We start from the raw sequence: 9938 nt of genomic DNA, 5'->3' as shown, positions 1-9938 counted from the left end.
TTTAATTTTAGACAATCTAGGGTTCCGAAAACTAGTTTGTAGGCGTCAAAATTTAAAAATCATAAATTTGAACCGTCCAAACTTTCTCAAATGGAAAGTTGACCAAAACAACAATTGTAGATCTTTTTGAGTTTAACAAACTTGGTATTCAAAACTTTTCAATTCGAAGTCATTTAGAGTCCATAATACTAGGGTCAAAGTGTTGTTTTTTCATTTGACCAAATTTGACTTGGTCAAACTTGCTCAAATGAGACACTAAATGACCTCAGACGAAAAAACTCTGAATACCAAGTTTGATCATCTCAGCAAGATCTACAATTGTTACATAGATCATTTTCCCATTTGAGAAATTTTTATCAAACACTAGTCACAATTTTCCTTATCTCTTATAGACTTTCTAAAACTATGTCACACACTTGTGAAAATTGAACTACATTTTATTCAAGCTTTCTCAAATGAAAAAATGGTCTATATAAGGATTGTAGATATTGATGATATGAACAAACTTGGTATTCAAAACTTTTCAATTCGAAGTCATTTAGAGTCCATAATACTAGGGTCAAAGTGTTGTTTTTTCATTTGACCAAATTTGACTTGGTCAAACTTGCTCAAATGAGACACTAAATGACCTCAGACGAAAAAACTCTGAATACCAAGTTTGATCATCTCAGCAAGATCTACAATTGTTATATAGATCATTTTCCCATTTGAGAAATTTTTATCAAACACTAGTCACAATTTTCCTTATCTCTTATAGACTTCTAAAACTATGTCACACACTTGTGAAAATTGAACTACATTTTGTTCAAGCTTTCTCAAATGAAAAAATGGTCTATATAAGGATTGTAGATATTGATGATATGAACAAACTTGGTATTCAAAACTTTTCAATTTTAGACAATCTAGGGTTCCGAAAACTAGTTTGTAGGCGTCAAAATTTAAAAATCATAAATTTGAACCGTCCAAACTTTCTCAAATGGAAAGTTGACCAAAACAACAATTGTAGATCTTTTTGAGTTTAACAAACTTGGTATTCAAAACTTTTCAATTCGAAGTCATTTAGAGTCCATAATACTAGGGTCAAAGTGTTGTTTTTTCATTTGACCAAATTTGACTTGGTCAAACTTGCTCAAATGAGACACTAAATGACCTCAGACGAAAAAACTCTGAATACCAAGTTTGATCATCTCAGCAAGATCTACAATTGTTACATAGATCATTTTCCCATTTGAGAAATTTTTATCAAACACTAGTCACAATTTTCCTTATCTCTTATAGACTTTCTAAAACTATGTCACACACTTGTGAAAATTGAACTACATTTTATTCAAGCTTTCTCAAATGAAAAAATGGTCTATATAAGGATTGTAGATATTGATGATATGAACAAACTTGGTATTCAAAACTTTTCAATTTTAGACAATCTAGGGTTCCGAAAACATATTACATAATATCTGTCTCTAAAACATAATATATTAAACATGCATCGTTGTATCATGCGGGCACAACAGTGAATTTCTTCTTGACGTATGACCCTTGGTTATGATCTTGTCGTAACCATGGAGTGTCTTCATCATTTAACATGATGCTTGGATCTTTCTTCACTATGAAGGGTGAAATTCGGACATTTCTTTCGTAATCTTCGGACATGTCTGACTTGTCTTCAATTCCTACTATATTTATTTTCCCAGAAAGAATTATGTGGCGCTTTGGCTCATTGATCATTGAGTTGATGTCTTCGTTTTTTCCTCTCTTTGATTTTGTAGACATGTCTTTCACATAGAACACCTGACTCACATCGGCAGCAAGGACGAATGGTTCCTCTTTGTATCCAATATTGTTGAGGTCCACTGTTGTCATTCCATACTCTTTGTCGACTGTTACCCCTCCTCCGGTCAGCTTCACCCATTGGCACCGGAACAAAGGGACTTTAAAATTAGGTGCGTAGTCTAGTTCCCATATCTCTTCTATGCGGCCATAATATGTTTGTATATTCCCATTTGGATCTGTGCCATCTATGCGAACACCACTATTTTGATTGGTGCTCCTTTTATCTTGGGCAACTGTGTAAAATGTATTTCCATTTATCTCGTACCCTTGGTACGTGAGGATATGCCACGATGGCTGCCTAGCCAACAAATACAGTTGCTCATCAATATTGTCATCGCCTTGACATTCTTTTCGCAACCAACCACTAAACTTTTCATGTGCTGACGCCTAATCCAAGCTTCAGTCTTCCCTGGAAACTTGGATCGTAAGAACTCCTTATGTATCTCGATGTACGGATGCACCAATGACGAGTTCTGAAGAACTGTGTAGTGTGCTTTGTTGAAATAATCGTCTTCCATGCCAATATATGTTTTCTTCCCTAAAGTTCCTTTACCACTGAGTCTCCCCTCATGTCGTGATTCGGGAACGCCAATCGGAGCAATGTCAGGAATAAAGTCAACACAGAACTCAATGACCTCCTCTGTTCCATAGCCCTGGGCGATGCTTCCTTCAGGCTTAGAATGGACTTTCACATATTTCTTCAAGACTCCCATAAACCTCTCGAAGGGGAACATGTTATGTAAGAACACAGGTCCAAGAATACTAATCTCCTTCACCAAATGAACTAGGATGTGTGTCATGATATTAAAGAAGGATGGAGGGAACACCAACTCAAAGCTGACAAGACATTGAACCACATCGTTCTGTAGAGTAGCTAGTTCCACTGGATTGATTGCCTTCTGAGAAATTGCATTGAGAAATGCACATAGCTTCACGGTGGCTAGACGTACATGTGGAGGTAGAATTCCTCTTAAAGCAACTGGAAGCAATTGCGTCATAAGCACGTGGCAGTCGTGGGACTTTAAGTTTAGGAATTTTTTATCTGGCACATTTATTATACCCTTTATATTGGAGGAGAATCCCGATGGGACCTTGATGCTGCTTAGACATTCGAACATGCTGTCCCTCTCTTCTTTGCTAAGCGTGTAGCTAGCAGGACTTAAGTAATGACGTCCATCACCTGTCTTCTCTGGATGAAGGTTGTCTCGTTCTTTCATGCACTGCAAGTCCTGGCGTGCTTCAAGTGAATCCTTTGGCTTCCCGTACACACCCATGAATCCTAACAGGTTCACACAAAGATTCTTTGTCAGGTGCATCACGTCGATTGCGTTGCGGACCTCTAGGACTTGCCAATAGGGTAGCTCCCAAAAGATGGACTTCTTCTTCCACATGGGTGCATGTCCATTAGCATCTTTGGGAACAGATTCACTGCCTTGTCCCTTTCCAAATACTACTTTCACATCCTTGACCATTGCGAGTACATCTTCCCCGGTTCGGTTATGAGGCTTCTTTCGGTGGTCTGGCTTACCTTTAAAATGCTTCCCTTTCTTTCTTACTTGGTGGTTCAAAGGAAGGAATCGACGATGGCCAAGGTACACGACCTTTCGACATCTTTTCAAATATATACTGTCAAGGTCATCAAAACAATGTGTGCATGCATTATATCCTTTGTTTGTCTGACCTGAAAGATTACTTAAAGCAGGCCAATCATTGATGGTTACGAACAACATTGCTCGTAGGTCAAAGTGTTCTTGTTTGTACTCATCCCAGACACGTACACCTGGTTTGTTCCATAAAACTAGAAGTTCTTCAACTAATGGCTTCAGATATACATCAATATCGTTGCCAGGTTGCCTCGGACCTTGGATGAGGATCGGCATCATAATGAACTTCCGCTTCATGCATAACCATGGAGGAAGGTTGTAGATACATAGAGTAACTGGCCAAGTGCTATGACTAGTGCTCTGCTGTCCAAAAGGATTCATACCATCTGTACTTAAGGCGAACCTTAAGTTTCTAACCTCATTTGCAAACTCTGAAAATTCTCTATCTATCGCTCTCCACTGGGACCCATCAGCTGGGTGTCTCAGCATATTGTCTACCTTACGGTCTTCTTTATACCACCGCAACAACTTTGCGTGGTCTTTATTTCTGAACAAACGTTTTAAGCGTGGTATTATAGGAGCATACCACATAACCTTGGCAGGGATTTTCTTTCTAGGACGTTGTTCACCCTCGACATCACCAGGATCATCGCGCCTGATCTTATACCGCGATGCTTTACATACCGGGCATTCATCCAAATTCTCGTATTCATTGCCATGGTAGAGGATACAGTCATTAGGACATGCATGTATCTTCTGGATTTTTAATCCCAAAGGGCAGACAACCTTTTTTGCTTCGTACGTAGTGGTGGGTAATTCATTTGGCTTCGGAAGCATCTTCTTTATGAGGTTTAATAAATTCCCAAATGCCTTATCGGATACACCATTCTTTGCCTTCCACTGTAGCAATTCCAGTGTTGTACCCAGCTTTTTTTGCCCCTCTTCGGCCATCGGGTATAGCAACTTCCTATGATCCTCAAGCATGCGCTCCAACTTAACTTTCTCTTTTTCACTTTCCCATTCTTGTTGTGCATCACGAATGGCATCGCCAAGAGCATCACCGAGATCATCTTCTACCGCTACCTCTTCTTCATCTCCCCCCATTGTAGTATCATCAAAGGCACCATACTGAGCAATAATGTCATCAATGTCTAAATCTTCTCCTTCACCTTCTTCCATCATGACCCCGCTTTCTCCATGCTTAGTCCAACATATATAGTTTGACATGAAACCTGACTTAAGCAAATGTGAATGAAGACTCATTGAGCTTGAATATTCCTTTAAATTCTTACATAGGGCACATGGACAGCATATGAAACCATCCCGCTTATTTGCCTCGGCCACACCTAAGAAATAGTGCAAGCCCTCTATAAAGTCTTGGGAGCGACGATCGGCATTGTACATCCAATGGCGTGACATAATCTGTATTACACGACAAATTATGAAAACCTTGAACATAATTAAGTATTTTATTACACAACATAAATGACACACACACGGTTGATTAATTAACTAAGCCTGGCTACAACGTAAGCAATCCCAACTATCACTAAACAAACTAAAACTACAATGCACTTCAGTAACATAATTATTTTGTGATCGTACGCAACTAAAACAGACAAATCATTCTTCTGTTGAATATCAATAAGCTTCTCCTGCTGGCTCACTGCCTCATCAGCAGCATCCGCTACCTCAAGCGCACCCAAATTCTGCACGTATGTAGCATAATCTTCCTCCCAGTACCAACCATCGCATCCATTGCCCTCCCACTGAAATTAAAGCCAAAAAATATTTAGTCAAAAATATTCAAGAAAAGCAGGTCAATTAGCCATAATTATAAAATGCGTAAGAAACTCACATCGCGATCCGGGCACTTGTAGAAAACACGACCCTTGTTGGGTCCCTGTCTCTTGACTCGGTACTCCATCACAATCTTCTGCTTACACTTGCCGCAGATAATGAGAGGGAGTTCTGGCCTCAGTCGTTTCGCAACCGAATGAGAGGCCGAGGATCCAGTAACAGTTGTCATCTACTTTCTATACTTATTTTTGCAAACTAGTGTAAATTTCATATTTTCAAATATTCATCAAATTATAGCTCAAAAACATGTTTCAATAAATAACCATCCGTACTAGTTGACCTTGCTTACGTGATCATCTCGACGAGCATTTCTCCACCGGACGGCACCGTACTTGGCCAAGGAAGAGCTCCGATTCTACGAGAAAGGGAACACGGTCTTCCACGACCGTTGCCGCTCTCCCTCGTAGAATCAAAGCTCCTCCTTGACGTCCATTACCGCTCGGCAGAGAACATGCTCGCCGACATGAACACGGTCCGCAAGTTCAACTAGTGCGGATTTTCTACAATTTTCTAACAATTTTCTAAGTTTTTCATTTCATGGAAAAATTAATTCTAAGATCACGTAAGCCACCGGGGACGAGAATGGCGCGTGCTCCAGCGAGGACGAGCGAGGCGTGATTTTGATGAACTAATTTAACTTTTGTTTATCCAAACATATATGCAAATCATCATGTGATTTTGAGCTAAAAATGACATATAAAATCATAATAAAGTCCAACATATAAAGTTACACATGCATCTACATCGCAAAATGAGATAAGCTACTGATAAAACATAAGAGGATTAAGTTTGTTACCTCCAAAATCGAAGAGCAACACCAATGGAGGGGGAGAGTGCAAGAACAACAGCAAGCTGAAGAACAGAGGCAGTGAGTTTGAATAATGGAATGGCTCGGGCTCGGGGAGGAAGAATTGAGCAGAATTATAGGCCGGGATAATTAGTCCCGGTTAGGGGTCCAAACCGGGACTAAATATTAATCTTTATTCCCGGGGCATAACCCAAACCGGGACTAAAAGCTTTAGTCCCGGCTGGTATTACCAACCGGGACTAAAGGTAAACCTTTAGTCCCGGTTGGTAATACCAGCCGGGACTAAAGATCCCTGCCCCGCGGACGACCGTTGGGCAAGGACCTTTAGTCCCGGTTGGTATTACCAACCGGGACTAAAGGGTCCTTTAGTCCTGGGGGCAAAAAATGCCGAGGCTAATGCTAAATTGGGACATCGTTCTAAAGTCTGTTCTCTAGTAGTGGAGACGGCGATCTCTCATCGCTGAAAGCTAGCTAACAAAGATGCAACCTAGTTTATTCAGTAATAGCACACTGCGAGTACGTAGTACACACGCATAGTGCAGAATCCGATTCCTCCCGTCTTTAGATTGCGGCCACTTTTGCGCAACGCTCACACTACTACACAGAAGGTTTTTTTTTAGGGGTGGCTCGTAATCCTTTGTAGGGACGGTTTGGTCAGCCGCCCCTACTAAACCGTCTCTACAAATCATATATTTGTAGGGGCGGTTCTTAGACCGCCCTTACAAATCGATTTGTAGGGGCGACTACAGCCGCCCCTATAATACCGGTTTGTAGGGGCGGTTCAGTCTAGAACCGCCCCTACATTATGTTTTTTCGCAAAAAAAAAGTTTAAATTTACAATTCAAATTCGACCAGAACACTGTTTTTTTCCGCGTATTCCATCTAGCGTTCGCGTTGCCGAACGCCCCGCGACCAACGTTCCGAACCGTGTTCGCGTTGCCGAACGCCCCACGACCAGCGTTCCGAACCGCGTTCGCGTTGCCGAACTCCCCGCGACCAGCGTTCCGAACCAATGTCAAATTATATAAACTACAAGCACAAGAGTATTATATAAACTACAATTACAAGTCCAATTCACAAGAATATATACAATCCATCGTTAAATAGACATAATCCACAAGGTAAAACCAATGTCAAATTACATACACATTGTTATCAACGTCCTAGAACTAGCCTTTCAGTCTCACGAAGGTGTTGGTGCTGAGAATTTCTACCTAAGTCAGACTCTCGATCATGGTAGGCGCCTTTGACGTGTACAATCTAGTCCAATATGAAGTTTCAAAGGTCGCCGACGAGCTCTAAGAGTTGGTCATTCTTGTATGGGTCTCTTTTCATTTCTTTCTCTTCTTTCCACTACAAGAGAATAAGTTTCGGTTTAGTATTTCATACCATGTATGAAGTTTTTATACTACAGGTGAAGAGGTTCAAACTTATCCTTAAGGGGTGTCTCCTGTAAGCATCGGTGTTACTCATCATAAAACATATATAGTATCCGCAATGTACACTCCCAGACTTTTGCTTGGGGCACTGTGTGTTTTGCATATGAAAATGTTAAGTAATGCTTTTAATAGCCATGTAATGGAGTACTGAAGAAGTAAGTTACACTTACCGCACATAGTATTTTTATAGCCAACTTTTCCTTCCTTGCTGGATCATGCCTTCCGTGGTGTGTAGTGACATAGAACCTAAATGCCCTGTTCGAATTATTTTAGCAAATACAACTTGTTAGTATCCAAAAGTGAACGTTACAAGTATGTATACAAACATATAAGCTAATGAGGATTGTCGATATGTATACGTCTTTAGAATCGATATGAAGTCTTTGCATGTCACCGGATCCCTATCTATTGAATCAAAGACCCATGCCATACTCCTCCCGACATCGACGACTATACAAATCTAGTGGTTGCTGCATGGATTTAATCATAGAACTAGATAAACTCTTTTGCATTGAATAAAATATATTGAAGAAAGCTTTAAGTATAGAGTTGAACTTACTCGAAGTTGTATGGTAGCCATATAGTAGAGTGTTGTTGAACAATTTTGAAAGCCAGGGCAATGTATGCCGCAACGATAAGGGACTCTTCCCTTAGTTTCGCCGTACGGATGTGCTCTTTCTCCCAAAGAGTCTTTACAGCAGCTAGCTCTTTGCCATCCAGTTTCCACTGTTTAGGGTAATTAAAATTTGTTTGGGCTATAGCTTGAGGGTCTATATACCCGGCTTTCACACTTGGTATTTGTTTGACAATGTGCACTTGCATTCTATAAATCATGGCGTGGGTTAGTTATAACAAAATTCAAAGATTACATTCATATCATATCGGGAGGATAAGGACTTACAGGCATCACGTGCGAATTAGATTCATCTCCATTGCTCCCAGGTGAAAGCATGTCTACATGTCATTGAAGTCAAAGACAATTTTCCCGGCTGGGCTTCTAAAAGTGCCGGTGGGGAAGCATGCTTGTATGTGGTCTATGCTCGTTGGGAGAACACGCAAGTACCAATCATGGAACCTTCTCATTCCAAGTGGTAGGCACTGGATGACCCGGTTTGATAGGAAGGGTGTGCCTCTTTCATATATTTTCGAGCAATCCTTTGACCATTTGATGGCATCAACATTTGAATACTGCTTTGCAGTTTGGTGGAGTTTGCTAGTGACGGCCTCTTCAGAACCCCATGATGGGACTTTTTTGAACTTGGTTCTCAGGCTTGAACTGGTCATAGGAATACCACTTGGACACCGACGAGACGTCTTTCATCGGAACATAAACTGGCATTATGGTGATTGGATGCTTCTTTCGAAGTTCCCATTCAGGCACGTCCTCATCTTCTTGTGCATCACCTTCTTCAGGAGGCACTCGTTGTTCATGTATCGGCTGTGCTTGCTGAGAAGACTGTGGCATCTCATTATGCACTTGCTCGGTACGAGCTGGAGAAGGCACATGCTCGATAGGAGGCGGGGAAGAATGTGGCATCTTAGGAATGTGGTGGTCGCGAGACTGTGAAAATATCTCCCCAACCTCAACAACTTGCTCCAAATTTGGGAGAGGGGGAGGCAATGAAGAAGCAGTCAATATAATGTTCCGTTTGTGCCAGAGGATGAACTACCCCATTACATCTCTGAGTAACACCAGCCCCTCGGGAGTTGCGTAGTCTATCCTCCATTGCATGAACTTGAGCTTTACGGTATGCACCTCGACCCTAGTATAGTCTGGCGGTATCTTATTATTATGGTGTAAGCCACTGGGAGGATGTGCCACACCCGTTGCCACCTCCATCACAATGTTCTGTCGACCGCTGAGAAACACCAAGGTGCAACTAGTTGGTTTCCGTATGCGATCGACGGGGGTTATGGCTGTAGTGGAACCTTGGCTGCTAGGTACTTTCTGAGGGCTGCCAACTAATGCCAGTTCTCCCGGTGGCGTCACTAATGTTCAAGGCTCCGTAGACAGTCCTTGCTCCTCCAATGCCTTCGCAACTAGAGCCTTCACTTGGAGCTCAAGATTAGTATTCCGATCTCTGCCATGTTTCTTGTACATGTGTCTATCATCTTCGAATCCGTGCTTCCAGGTCGTCCTTTTCCCTAATCCCCTGGTGCGGTCTGTGTGCTCTTTGTTTCCCAAGCCAAGGCTAAGCTCGTCCCTCTCTCTGGAAGGATTGAATGAGCCATTCTCCTTGTCTTTAGCATATTTCAGTATCCTTGATACTGCCTCTTGGGTTTTCAGCTTATCAAACTTAAGATTACCACTGGATGATTCTGTACTCCTCGCATATATCCAATTCATTGAGCGTACCTTCAAATTCGTCACATCGATATTCCCAGCAGCTGCGGCCT

The 9938-nt window shown here is 41.5% G+C and overlaps 1 protein-coding gene across 1 annotated transcript; it reads right to left on the bottom strand.

Annotated features, from left to right (window-relative positions):
* Positions 1-1494: 1494 nt before the first annotated feature.
* Positions 1495-5463, bottom strand: LOC136513564 (uncharacterized). Its single transcript, XM_066507540.1, has 6 exons — positions 5293-5463; positions 5102-5203; positions 3788-4856; positions 3168-3691; positions 2248-3014; positions 1495-2128 (listed from the first exon to the last, which is right to left on the bottom strand). Exons 1-6 carry the CDS (start codon positions 5461-5463, stop codon positions 1495-1497), a joined length of 3267 nt encoding a protein of 1088 aa, XP_066363637.1.
* Between the last annotated feature and the right edge of the window lie 4475 nt (positions 5464-9938).

This window comes from Miscanthus floridulus, chromosome 16 (genome assembly GCF_019320115.1).
Source record: "Miscanthus floridulus cultivar M001 chromosome 16, ASM1932011v1, whole genome shotgun sequence".
NCBI classification, from domain to species: Eukaryota; Viridiplantae; Streptophyta; class Magnoliopsida; order Poales; family Poaceae; genus Miscanthus; species Miscanthus floridulus.
This window is presented reverse-complemented; position numbering and strand designations above follow the sequence as displayed.